The 13,650-nt window shown below is 42.3% G+C and overlaps 1 protein-coding gene and 4 non-coding genes across 6 annotated transcripts in view; 1 reads left to right on the forward strand and 4 right to left on the reverse strand.

Moving 5' to 3' along the window:
* Positions 1-13,650, forward strand: part of sema3h (sema domain, immunoglobulin domain (Ig), short basic domain, secreted, (semaphorin) 3H) — a 73,469-nt gene that overhangs the window by 39,413 nt on the left and 20,406 nt on the right. For both annotated transcript variants that reach the window (XM_049580107.1, XM_049580108.1), the window contains exons 5-8: positions 1,955-2,048; positions 3,642-3,761; positions 4,123-4,268; positions 6,162-6,276. In XM_049580107.1, the coding sequence (XP_049436064.1) occupies positions 1,955-2,048; positions 3,642-3,761; positions 4,123-4,268; positions 6,162-6,276 (475 nt within the window). The remainder of the gene's footprint in view (positions 1-1,954; positions 2,049-3,641; positions 3,762-4,122; positions 4,269-6,161; positions 6,277-13,650) is intronic.
* Positions 6-78, reverse strand: trnar-ccu (transfer RNA arginine (anticodon CCU)). The gene has a single exon. It is a non-coding gene; the product is annotated as a tRNA-Arg (tRNA).
* trnar-ccu (transfer RNA arginine (anticodon CCU)) lies at positions 5,431-5,503 on the reverse strand. The gene has a single exon. It is a non-coding gene; the product is annotated as a tRNA-Arg (tRNA).
* trnam-cau (transfer RNA methionine (anticodon CAU)) lies at positions 7,473-7,544 on the reverse strand. The gene has a single exon. It is a non-coding gene; the product is annotated as a tRNA-Met (tRNA).
* Positions 8,456-8,528, reverse strand: trnar-ccu (transfer RNA arginine (anticodon CCU)). Its single transcript has one exon. It is a non-coding gene; the product is annotated as a tRNA-Arg (tRNA).

Below are 13,650 nucleotides of genomic sequence, written 5' to 3' on the forward strand. Positions count from 1 at the left end.
AAAGCCACCCCAGATGGGACTCGAACCCACAATCCCTGGCTTAGGAGGCCAGCGCCTTATCCATTAGGCCACTGGGGCTTGATAATGAGTGTTCCACTGCAAAAGCGCAACAGTGGTAGTACAAACACTGGCTTTCAATAGCACAACAATGGTCCATGAGGTCACCGCAGCAGTGGCAGAGGTGGCACAACAGCAGTCATAAAGTAAGTCAGTGATTTCACCTATTCCAAAGTTAGACTAAAGGCTTACAGCTCACAAGGCTACAGCTGTTATTTCAATGTGTCAGATACTTAATCAGCAGTTATGTAAATGTATTTAAGTATCAGATTGGACTCTGTGTCAGCAGATACTCAATATTAAAGGACTCTGTTCGGGATCAGGGCCAAAAACAACTTGATCAGAACATCCATACCTTTTATCTCCCTCACTGCAGCTTCAAACATTACATTAGAGCAGGATTTTCCAGTGGATGTAACTGATGTGTTACTGGCCGTTTCCACCCCATCACATCCAGAGAGCCGCCCATTGTTCTGAAGGCCCATTATTACGAAACCCCAATGGTGTGAGAATGTCCTATTGGACCAAAAGCCCACTGACCAATGGCCTGTTATCCTGTAAGCAGTGTCCACTTTTCCAAAGGCCCGTTGCTCAGAAAACACACACTCTGGAGTTGGAGTACAGTGACTGCTGCTGTTACTATTTTGCAGACTACGTTAAGATATTGCTCAATTTAACAGATAAGATATAAATCATAACATATGCCTTTGTATGACTTATAGAGAAAGACTTTTCAATTCAGCTGACATTTAACTTCAACAGTCCTTCTGTAAACTAAGTTAATAAACAAAGGTGGACTTTTGTTTTCAGGATAATGGGCCATCAGACTATTGGCTTTTGGTCCAGTGGAAAGTTTCAAAGTATTGGGGTTTCGGAGTACTGGGTCGTTGAACATCTGCTGTAGCTCCTTAGTTTGCTAGCCTACAAGCTAATGTCAAGTTTGTTAAGATATTTGATCATACAATATAATATATATCTAAACAAAATATAAATAAATAACATGACAGAACAAAAAGAGTTGACCCTTTTTCACAATGAAGCAGTGCTGTTCCTGCCACCCACTGTCCTGTGTGTGTGTTCTGCCTCCCAGCCCCAGCCCCTATTCACAGGCCTATCAGCAGCTTAAATATCATACGTGTGGTGTCTGCCCCTATGCCCATATTTCTACTAGGGTCCACCTTGTGCAGTCTTTCTACAATGTACCCTTTGTCATTGAGGCTGCACTCTGAGGGCCACCGGACACTGTAGGTTTTTAGTTTGACATTTTTATGTCAAATATAATGTGAATGTAATTCTAGAGCCCAAGTGGGTCTCCTTTATTCCACCCTGATTAGGTGGTAATTTCTCATGATATAGACACATGTGGGTTATCACTTTGTCAGAAGTAGGTTAATGGGTCTATATTCCCTCAGTTATGGGTGTAGGTGTGTCTGTGTGTCTGTGTGTCTATGTATGTGAGGTTTAAACTTGTGCAAGTTGTTTGAATGTAGGATCAGAGACGTGGTGTGATTTTGTGTGTGTGTGTGTGTGTGTGTGTGTGTGTGTGTGTGTAGGTATGTGCACTTTAGCATTTGTATTAAAGAGTGTGAGAGTGTGTGTCAGGGAACAGCTAATCCCATGAAAGGCTGTGTGAGATCAGAGAGGTTCAAATGTGGTGCTTAGAGGAGCTGGTGGTGCTGACTGGTTTCAGACTGGACTTCACACATTTTAAAATCCCTCCACTTAGCCTGATTACCCTCAATTAGCTGCTCACTGTGTGTGTGTGTGTGTGTGTGTGTGTGTGTGGCAGGCCAGTTCAGCGGGCTCAAAAAACAACTTATTTCTTGCCTGTTTTCTTGCGTCTAGCTGATTTCTCCTACTCTGTCTGAGTGACCTGTGTCTCTGTTTTCTTTGCTAGTCAGAGCACCAGACTCTCTCCTACAGCCAGACAGAGTGTGGAAAAGGGAAATGTCCCTATGATCCGTTCCAGAAAACAGCCTCCGCCGTCGTTGGTAAGTTGTCTTTTCCTCAAACCACGGCTCAAATAATCTATGACTTATAACTTGTCATAGGAACAGCTATAATTTGTCTGGTTCACTTATACCTGAGGAAAAGACATCTGTCTCAAACAAAGGACTAAGCAAAACATACGGCTTTGTTGTTGCAGCCTCTGCAGAAAAATCAGCTCACGTCTGACTTTGTTAATACAATGATTCATTTGAGTGATTGGATGTTTTTTTCCACTACTCCATCTCAATATAATGTCTTCATTAATTTTAGGCCGCAAAATATTTTAGTTGTCAGTGTGGGTGGATTGCAGGAGGAGTGAAACATACTTACAACGTGTCTACACAGGAGACACATGTTAGCAGAGCAGCAGCTTCTGTGCTCCGTCTGCGTCTACACAGGATGTGCTCAGGCCCAGTATTGAGTTTTGGCAAGTCTCGGAGCCAAGCACACTGTCACTGGATATTAGTGCAAATCAGTTACACTATGCCTGCAACAAAAGTATTCTGAGTTTTACTTGGAAGAAATATGAAGATCTCTATTTAGATACATTGTTCAGCTCCAACGGTAAAACCACTGACAGAAGAAAGCAAATAATATTGATGGTCTTGTTACAATGCAACGTATTGCTGGAAGACTTTGTGTCCTGGCATTCATGCAGATTCCGCTTTACACACTTCATTTACCCAATGCTGTTGGGGTGCTTGTCCTACTGGGGGGCCACTGCAGTTGGGGAGTTTCATAGGGAGAGTGCTTGGGGTGTGTCAGGCCTCAAGGTTGAATTGTAACATGATGACAATTGTCAGTGGTTATAACATTTTAGCTGCTCATTATATGTAGCAGTGAGTTCAGCACAAATTAGAGGTTCCCTGGCTTAGGAGGCCAGTGCCTTATCCATTAGGCCACTGGGGCTTGATAATGTGAGTTCCGCTGCAAAAGCATAACAGTGGTAAAACAAACAATGGCTTTCAATAACACATCAATGGCCCCTGAGGTCACTGCAGTGGCAAAGGGGGCACAACAATAGTCATAAAGTAAGTCAGTGATATCAGCTTGGGTTGGAGACTAAAAATTCATAACAGAAAGCCAGCGTCACTAACTATAGGCATGGCTTGTGAAAGTCATTGCAAATATCTAATGGAAAGATGCTAACTGGTTGCATTACCCATTTTGAGAATATGTTGGAAATAGGGTTGACTTAAATCAATCATTCTTAAGAGCACACCTTGGTGAGAATGTAGGGTTCAGACAAGGACAAAAGCACCACAAAATGGTCCGAAGCTGGAAATATGCCCACGGCCAGCTTTTCAGATTTGGGGCACTTTGTGGTGGAGACAACAGAGCTCTGTGGAGCTAGTGGGTTCAGTCAGGAGACGGAAGCACTGCAAAGTGCTCTGAGGCTGGGGAGCCGGTGACAGAGATCGTTGGCTTCCCAGGGAACCATACTATTTCTAAAGCGCCGATAGTTTTAGTCTATCTGGTCTGTATCTTTCTGTTTTATTTTAGAAATAGTCTGGTATCACTTCTGTTTGTGGTTGTGTTTTTCAAATCCATTCTGTCTTACCTGAAAATACCCTAACCTTTTAATTTCTGTGTAGATGGAGAGCTGTATGCTGGGATCACCTCAGATTTCATGAGCCGGGACTCTGCCTTCTTCCGTAGTCTTGGGAGCCGTCACGTCATCCGAACTGAACAGTACGACTCCACCTGGCTACAGGGTAAGTGCAAAGTTACAAGTTTTCAAGTTAAGAGCAATCAAATCATCCAATAATGATATATTAACATTAACATTTGAATCCGTATCAGTCATGCCTTCAATAGACATCTGTTTGTCAAGTCATTAGATTGATATAAATGAATACATGTAACAACCATCTTTCACTTCTTGCTCTGTAAACTGAATACTCTGAACTGAATTACTTTTGCTCTAAAAAAGCATCTCTAAAATCATCTCCTGCACGCCCGGTTGGTGTTTTATCAATCCAGTGTGTCGACGTCTACTGCTGATAACAACAAGATACATGTTGACTCTTTCTGCAGTTTGTAAACTCAGTTGTACCTGTCTTTCTCTCTCCCCAGATGCCCAGTTTGTGCGGGTAGCGCCGCTGTCTGAAACTGATAACCCAGAAGATGATAAGGTTTATGTGTTCTTCACTGAGCGCGCTCAGGAGGCAGAAGGGGCCGCTGGGAAGGTGCTCTACTCCAGAGTGGCACGGGTTTGCAAGGTACTGAGTGTTTGTTGGAGAAAGATAGAGACCAGGTTTGTGTGTCTGTGTGCTCATATCAGAAACTGTCTGTATGTAGTTTATGTAAACATGTGTTTGCCCGAACAGGTAGAGTATGTACGTGCTGGTCAGTCCGTGTGTCTGCGCCTGCTGAAGAGTGTTTACGTAAAAAGGAGCAGCTATGTTTGATTGGATGTTCCTGCCAGCTCGTACAGATACGCCTTTCGAAGTCTGTGTCTAGGGGACTGTTTATGTTTGTCACTGTCACTTCTGCTCCACTGTGACAAACTGCGAATGTTTATACGATTTGCCTTTTGACGAGGATGTGTGTTAACATGCATGGCTGCATTCGGGTGTTTGCATGGATGTTTTATCCTGCTTATATGTGCCCATCTGTGTGTTCATATGTAATACAAAATATGGAAAATGTTTTGAAAATCAATCAGTAATCACAATTTGCAAAGATTAATCATTTAGTTGATCGATAGAATTTTAATTAACAACTATTTATAGAAATAGTTATTAGTTTAATTCCATTTTCAAGCAGTATATCCAAAAAAATGATGGTGCAACAGTGCTGACAGAGCTAACATTATTAACCTACCAACTGTTTCATTGCCTCACATCACCCGTTGAACACACTGCAAAGCCTACAGCCATCAGCCTACTAGCATGTACCTTTTGCACCTGCGTGATTGATAATAACTATCCATACCGGCAGGCAGCAGTAGTCTGTATTCGTCATTTAAAGGGAAACCATCGGACCAACAGGACAGTTTCAAGACCCTGATTACCCGCCTAGCACATTGATAACACATCTAGATGTTGGAAGAACATATGATATTTAATGTGCTGTACTGAACAATAACACAAACAATTACAAACCATTTCTGCTTAGGAGCTCAAAGAACTCATTCAACATGCTGAATTGCCAGACAAACAGCCGAAAAGGGCTGACAAGGGCCAACTAGTGCCAGTGGTGCGGGACACACCATAAATAAACAGGGCGACAGAGGCTTACTGACACCCCACCATTGACCGACGGCTGACCATTGGCTTGGTGTGTCAACGCCCCAAGCACAATCAGCCGCCAGTAAAACCTCCATTAGCAGAGCATGTGCCCAGCATGCTACTGCAGCATCACTCTTTAAAAGGTGTAAATCACCCCAGATGGGACTCGAACCCACAATCCCTGGCTTAGGAGGCCAGTGCCTTATCCATTAGGCCACTGGGGCTTCATTGACAAAATTAGACAATGTACAAAATGGAACAAAAAGCAGGGATCCAGGATGACAAAGCAAAGCACTGGCACTACAGGGAAAATGAGACAATAGCAGTGAGGTGGTGAAGCAATAGTAATAGCATAGTGCTCAGCAGACTGTGTCTGTGTGATGTGTGGGGAGCTTTTGTACAATTGGTAAGAAAAACTGTCCTCTTCACACCTGATTCATGCACATGTTTGAAAGGCAGTTAACGGATTGCACATTACAAGATGCTGACTGTTGGCCGGGGCACATGCCTGTTCACAAATCATACGTGCTTCGTCACCGGCATGATCTCTTTCTCTCGATTTAGGGCCGACTCGTCACTGTGTCATGTTTTAAAGCAGGTAAATCTAAAGTAATCTTAGGTAATAACCACTGCTAAGTATAGTTTAGTTTCTTTATAATAGGCTATTATAATGTATTCTTTATTTGGATCCCCATTAGACTAGTTATTTCAGGGTTCACATAGAATATTCTTAGAAATAAAAATAAACCATTGATGTTTGTGTTTTTGAATCTGAAGTAGATTGTGTTTGCGATGGTAAGAGAGAATGATGAGTAGTGGCTGACCTACGGTAGACAGACAGTAGAAATATTTTCATCAAATTACTCTTTTCTGTGTTTGTAGAATGACATCGGAGGCCAGAGGAGTTTAGTCAATAAGTGGAGCACTTTCCAGAAGGCCCGTATGGTGTGCTCAGTCCCAGGACCAGACGGCCTACAGACACACTTTGACCAGCTGCGTGAGTACACACGAGCATCAAATGACGAGCACATTACATGCACAGTAAAGCTAATCACATCAGACAGGCCTCAACCACTGGGTCACATCAGCAGCTGGAGCTCTGCCACTGAATGCTTCATAAAGGAGGAATTGAGTTCAGATAGTCAGCCAGTGTGTGTGTGTGTTTGTCTTTATGAGCATGATAAATGAAGAGCTGGAACTTCTTCCTCAAATATTTTGAAATGACGAAGGACAGGACTAAAGAAATTTAGAAGCGCTCAACCACAGCTTCAGTGTGTGTGTTTTTGTGTGTGAGTGTATGTGTGTGTCTGCGTGGCTCCACTGTTACCACGGTGATCAACAGCCCTGTCGGTCACCTTGGGTTCGTCTTCGTGCCTCAGCCTTGGTAACCACGGAAACTGGCCTCAACACTCAGTTGCTGTGGGTTTATTCATTATTAAGGATTTGTCTCCAGTTGGCTGTGTGTGTGTGTGTGTGTGTGTGTGTATATGTGTGTGTGTGTGTGTGTGTGTGTGTGTGTGTGTGTGTCTTTCATGTGTATTTTGAGTGAATTAAGATGTTCGCCTCCCTTCGCTCTCTGTCTGAACTCGTCACTGCAGATGTACAAGTCTCTGGTTTTCAATGTTGATGGACGCAATGCTGTTAATGTACGAAGGGCAATCACCTGCCTTTCAGTGTAGTGCAGAACTTGAAAGGCACTGCACACCAACACAGGCATCTTCAGTTGCTGAGTGCTGGGAATTAAGTGAGTTTGCCCAACTTCTGGTACCATTTAAAATGACACTGCAGATTGCCGTGTCGTGAGCTTCAAGATTCTGATCAAGGTGGCACCACAGCTGGCTGCCTGAGGGTGTTGCTTTGTGTCTGTCAGTGTTGCAGCTGCTCATCCAGATAGGTTCACTTTTACAAATGAAGATCCACTGAAGATTTCTATTTCTTTAGATGGAGACCCAGCATTAACGGACTCAGACTTTACAGACATTTTGATTACTAGAGCAGTCTGGAAGGTGCAGGCACAGACAGAATATTCTCTCCTGAATGCAGTATTTCTTTCTCTCTCTGCAGCAAAATGAATGAACGGCTGTTCGTGTTTTTTTCCCTCTGTTCTGCTCTGTACTACAAAGACAGCTTTGTTTCTAGTAGGGTTATTGTCGTCAGTGAAATTGAGGTTAAAGTCTTTGAAAGCATAAAGCATAGCAGAGGATGGTTTCGATCCATCGACCTCTGGGTTATGGGCCCAGCACGCTTCCGCTGCGCCACTCTGCTCTCAGATCTTTTGGGTGGGACTCAAAGCTACAATCCCTGGCTTACGCTGCGTTCATATTGAATCAGTAAACTGGACAGTAAACTCGACTGGATCATTTTAGTGGACGAGAACAGGAATGAAAAATTACATAAAAAATAAATCATTTTATTCCATTCTTTGTAAACAATACAGTATCACCATCTCAAAGTATCTTCATGCATGTCTAGTTCTACCGTCCTGCCATTCTGTCGAATTGTTTGTTTGTTTTTCCCATGCTGTCCAGGTGGTGTTTTCTGTCTGCTGTCTACTGTCTGCTTGATTCCATGTGAACGCAATATTAGACGGCTTGTTTCTTATCCATTAGGCCACTGGGGCTTCACGGTGTACAAGATGACCTGTTTTATTGATGAAAACTGAGCTCCACTATAAAGCAAGAATAGGGGTAGTGCAAACATTGGCTTTAGTCACCAGTTTTCCCTGAAGTCACCATGGCAGTGGTGACTCAACAATAAAGAGATAAAGTACATCATATGGATATCGGCTCGGGCTGGAGACTACAAATTTTTAACAGAAAGCCTGTGTTATGAACTGGGGACATGCATCTGAAGGACGTGTCTACTAGGCAGGGAGAGTCTGATGATGCTGTCCGGTTGCAATAATGGCTGGATATACTTTATCGGGTTTTTTGGTGGGTGGGCATATTCACTCATCTGGTCAGTGTGCACATTTGACAGATAAAGTGTGTGTGGACACTTGTGATGATGACATGGAATAGAGGTTACCTTGAACATGAACTTCCAACTTTATGGAAGTGCAACACTAAATAACTGTAATACCTTCTTGGTAGTACTTGTAGCAGGAGATGGTGTTGATCCATGAGCCGCTGGGGTATGAGCCCACAATGCTTCAGTTAAACCACATGGCAATTAGTCACCCCAGATGGGACTTGAACCCACAATCCCTGGCTTAGGAGGCCAGTGCCTTATCCATTAGGCCACTGGGGCTTGTCAAAATGCAAGATTTACAACATAGAACAACATTTGACCCTGAGGTCCGGTATTATAGTATTGGCTTCATCACCAATACTAGCCAATGCAGTGACTATAGGCTTACTACTTGTCCAAGAACTCACAGAGTAAATGTAATGTTTGCTACAGAGCCATGAAAACTTTAGCAGAGGATGATTTCAGTCCAACAACCTCTGGGTTAGGAGCCTAGCATGCTTCTGATGTGCCACTCTGGCTTCACCTTTTGGTGAAATAAAAAAATAAAACATCTGACACATGCGGATAGAGAACATGGAAACGGTGAAAGCATTGTGGAGACAGGACTGAGTCCTTATCTAGCTGTCTTTGTAAACAGAGTAAACCTCATGACTCATACACTCAGACAGAATTACCATTTATGTGAACATATACAGAACATTAACACGTACAGTAAAACTTACACTCTTTTTCTTTCACTAAAAGTTATGCAGACACACGCAAGATCAAGCAACATTTAGATGGGTGCACGTGCATGCACATGCACATGCACACACACACACAGCTTTTGAGCCATTACACACTTAAGCGTCAGCCTGTCTGTGTACACAAGGCAGATCTGACTTGTCAGAAACATAAACATTTCCACCCAACATGACTGCGGCCATGTTTTACAAATCTGATAAGGGTGCATACAAATTTGTTTGTGAATACACTTCAGCAGGACACACACAAAACCACAAACCCTTATACAGGAGATTAACCTATCAGGTAAAGAATGCTGTCAGTGTTGTGTTTATGCCATGCTCTGCCACACAGAAACACTACAAATCCCATAAACCCTTGACGGTCTGCGGGTCCCCCATAGCAGCAGAGCAGTGGATCCCACCTGGGGATGTGTGTGTGTGTGTGTGTGTGTGTGTGTGTGTGTGTGTGAGAAAGTTATCATTAACATTTGTTGAACATTTTGAGGGTGCTGGGTCACAGAAATCACAAGAAAATATTAGCTGCACACAACTTGCACATGCAAAAAGGCAGTGTGTGCTGTGACACTGTTTTTACAAGCGAAAACCATTCAATACCATGCCCGTTAAATCCATTCTATACTTACATTTTGTTTTCTGTTCACACAATAAGTGAGAAGAAGGTTTTGGGTTCAAATCTGTTAGTCGACTAGAGTCTTTCTGGAGTTAACATATTCAGATCTTAATACTAGAACACCCATGAGGCTTGGGGGCTATTGCTATGTGGAGGTAGCCAGACAAATTACAAATGATGAACTGTCAATAGGGATTATTGATCAGAAAATGCTTCCATGTTGATCAAAAGGGAACTTGAACTTGAACTTTAATTGTAGAACTTGTAATATTCACCTCTCTTTCCTTAAGTGTATTTTTTCAGTTGTTGACTCTCACATTTCAGATCTTGGACACCCTCACATTTGGCTTTGTTTTGAACACAGCATCTGGTCCGTGACTGCCACGTGGACTGACTCATGGACCAGGATCGCTAAGAGTTTATTGTTCAGTTGTTTTAGTGTCTGGAGTTGTAGAGGATAACTTTTATGAGGCGCACTGCACATGTCGTCAGTGTCGCTTATTGTGTTAAATTCTATGTCAAGCCTCACCATAATTATTTAAAAACCAAACATTTGAGTGGAAGTGGTTCACGTTTAGTGTGTTCTCTCTCATGAAGGACAGATGTTCCTCCTGTTGCCCATTCAGAGTGAAGGTACTCAGAGTCTCACAGGAAGAGCATTTTCTGTTGTTTACTGCTGTTGTTGTGGTTGTAGTTGTTGTGGCGGAGAGTCATGCTATGAGGTTTTTCGTGCTGGAGACAGACAGCCCTCTGTGGCCGGACTCAGTGTCATGGTACTGAGGTATTTTCAGGCATTTTCGTCATCTATTTTTGACTGTGTGTGTGAGAGATTCAGTTTTCCAGACATAAGACAGCACCCATATCTTTGTCACTACATCACCCACTGATGCTGGCAGGGAATAGAGGGAGGGAGAGGAACAAACAGGAAAGTGTAGAGAAAGAGGAGTATTTTGTTTGGAGCAGTCTGGGACTGCACTGAGGAATCAGTGTCACATTTGAATAAAAAAGAGGTGGGGAGAAAGAAGAGGAAGAATATAAACTGTGTTTTGTAGTTTGAAGGATAAATAAGAATGGAGGGAAGGAAGATAAAGAAAATGAGGGCTGTCGTCTTTACCACGCTTCGGTATGATGAGGTGAAGTCTGTGAAAGGCCAGAAAGAAAGAGTTTGGTGGATTCAACAAAATGTAGAAAGAAAAGAGGGCGCGGTGGAAATGGAGGGAGGATGGAGAGACCAACATGCAGTTGTTATTTTAGCTCTCAGGATGTTTGGATGCAAAGCAAACCGTTAAATAATTGGTATATAAAGTTGTAAATATAAACTGAAAGCTAGTTTTAGATGCCACAACAAATACATCAACCACAGTGTTTTTCATCATAGAAAAAATACTGATCTCAAAAAGTCAGTTGGTATGTTAAGTCAGAAAATGACTTAATGCAAACTACTTCACCTTAAGGCTTTTGTACAATTTATTGGCAACATTCAGTCATCCAAAGCCATGTTCGTACTGTGTAACTCTGCAAATAAATCTTTCTTTGGATTGATTGTATCTTCTAAGACTAAAAAAGGTCAAAACAGAGAGAGGAGGGAGAGATAATATCTCAGTCCATATATGAGCTGAGGACAGAGCAGTACCATGTACTACTGAGCCACCAGGACGCCGCGTCCTGTCAGATTAAACTGACAAATGCATTTCTGCTATTTACTGCTTAATTACCTCATCAACAAAAACACTTTCCGTTTAAAGGGGGTATGAAAACATGTTTTGTGATACTGAAGGAAATTAATCATGTTTTGACGCCTCCATTCAGCCTTTCTAATCCATCATGACTTGTGTGAAAATACTTGAATGGAAGCCCAGTTTATCAGAAGGAGAACCAGAGGAGAAAGATAGAGGGGGAGAGGAGGGAGGAGGGGAGCTGCTGGCCAGAGGAGGAAGGCTTAGGAAGATGGTGAGAGAGAAAAGATGAAGTAGGACAAGGAGGAAGAGGGTAGAGGTTACAGCATGAGGTGTTGACCAGACAAGAGAAGAAAGAAAGAGGAGGGAATGGAGGAGGATAAGAGGAAAATAGAGGCAGAGGAAAGCAGATGAGGAGAGTAGAAAGGTTATCAAAGCATTATTTCTCCAACACTGTGAGGGAGAAGGTAGAGGAGGAGTAGAGAGGTGAAGAGAAGGAATAGCTGATTAGGAAGAGGACTGGAAATACATTTGGCTTCAGGGCAGGAAAAGTAAAGAAAGTGGATGATGAAGAAAAGAGGGGAAAAGAAGAGAGGAGCTCTGGCCTACAGAAAGATGTTGTTCCCTGGGAAGGAAACGAAAATGGAAAAATTAAGAGATCATTTCAGATGTGTCTGGTATTTAAAGGTTATTCAAGACTCCTAAAGTGGAAATTGTGGCAGAATTTGCCTCCAGTTACGCATGTGTCTGGTACAGCCTCCCCTCTGCCACCAGTTTCGTATTCCCCTTGAGCTACAGTGGCCTGAAAGTGACACCAGGGAAGTCACATCTCCACTACTTAAAGGGGAATAAGATGGCTAATTAGTGCTGAGAGAGAGAGGGCATGAACAAAGTTTTGAAAGCAAGAAAGGTTCTTACTGATCGTTGGCAGTACTTTTTTTTCTTACATCTCTCTACAGTCTAGAAAATTAGAAAAGTGCTGATGCAACCAAGGAGTGTGGAATAAAAAATGGTGCAATGGACAGACAGAAGAGGAAGGACAAAACCAGAAAATACTACAGCCCAGACAAAAGGCATCTTTCCTTGAAGGATATGGAGGGGGTGAGTGAGGTGAAGTGAAGCTAAAAAGGTGTGAGGGCTGGTGGGAGGGAAGGAGGGGGAATGGGGTTAATAGCAAAGGATCGAGCAGATAGTGAGGTGGAGGAAAGAAGAGGGAGGAGAAAACAAAGAGGAGATGTAGAGGAAATGTAGGGTTTCTTTAGAAGATGCTGCGGTTGGAAGATTTTTACACATTTAGACAGAGTAAATTATTAATCACAGTGGGACATTGTAATATTAACTGCAGCTTAGCAATAAAGACAAGCACAGATAACGTGCAAAAAACAATACAGTATTTAGCAATTCACAAGGATTTTAACTGTACGCATATCCATGTGTGGTGGACAAAGTGCAAGTACTGCAAAATTCAAATGCAACATACACTGTAAACTTGGAGTGCAGTGATGGATGAGATAGTTTAAAAGAGAATGAAAGGTGTATGAGTCCAGGGTGAGTCCAGCGTTTGTATTAAGTTTAAGTCTGTCACGACCCATGTTCCCTGACACAGGGGACTGGTTGTACAGGGAGATGGCAGCTGGACAGACCTCCTTTAGCGGTCCTAGTCACATCAGAGCTGGATCAGTCTCTCACTGAAAGTGCTCTGCTGTTTGACCAGGAGGACGGAAAGAGGGTGTGAGGTGTTTTCCATGATGCACAACACTTTTTACATCATCCTCCTCTCCTAGCCCTGTCTCTTAGAAATTATGTCTGTATACGTATAGGTTTTTGAGGGAAACAACATGCCAAGCAAATTACCTTTTCTATAAACCTAATGAAAAAATGTTGCTAATCAACATACCTGACGAGTCACAAAAGCATGAAACTAAATGTATCAGCAAAATGTTGACAATTAATAATTGCCTTTTTTTAATGAACATTTAACCAAAATCCTGATCTTTCCCAACCTTAACCAAAGTGCTTTTGTTGCCTAAACATAACCACAGACAGGAGTCTGAATGTAAAGCTTGGATTCTAAATTAGGAGGATTTGAAGGCCTTAATCTATTTAATGTAAATTATTAGTTCAGCCAAGTGCCATTTTAATGTTGGCCAGATTCCCAGTCTTTTAAAGGAATTAAAGGAAGAATTTCAGATAATTTTTTTTAAATGGACGTAGAGAGCATTCTCTAATGAATATCATGAATTTGAAAGACCTGATTTATACAGTGTTTCCTCTGCCATTGCCTTCAAGGGGTGACCATGTTTCATGTGTGTTAGTGGAGTCAATTTAATCAGTAATAATAATAATAATAATAATAATAATAATAATAA

This window comes from Epinephelus fuscoguttatus, linkage group LG7 (assembly GCF_011397635.1).
Source record: "Epinephelus fuscoguttatus linkage group LG7, E.fuscoguttatus.final_Chr_v1".
In the NCBI taxonomy this organism is placed as follows: domain Eukaryota; kingdom Metazoa; phylum Chordata; class Actinopteri; order Perciformes; family Serranidae; genus Epinephelus; species Epinephelus fuscoguttatus.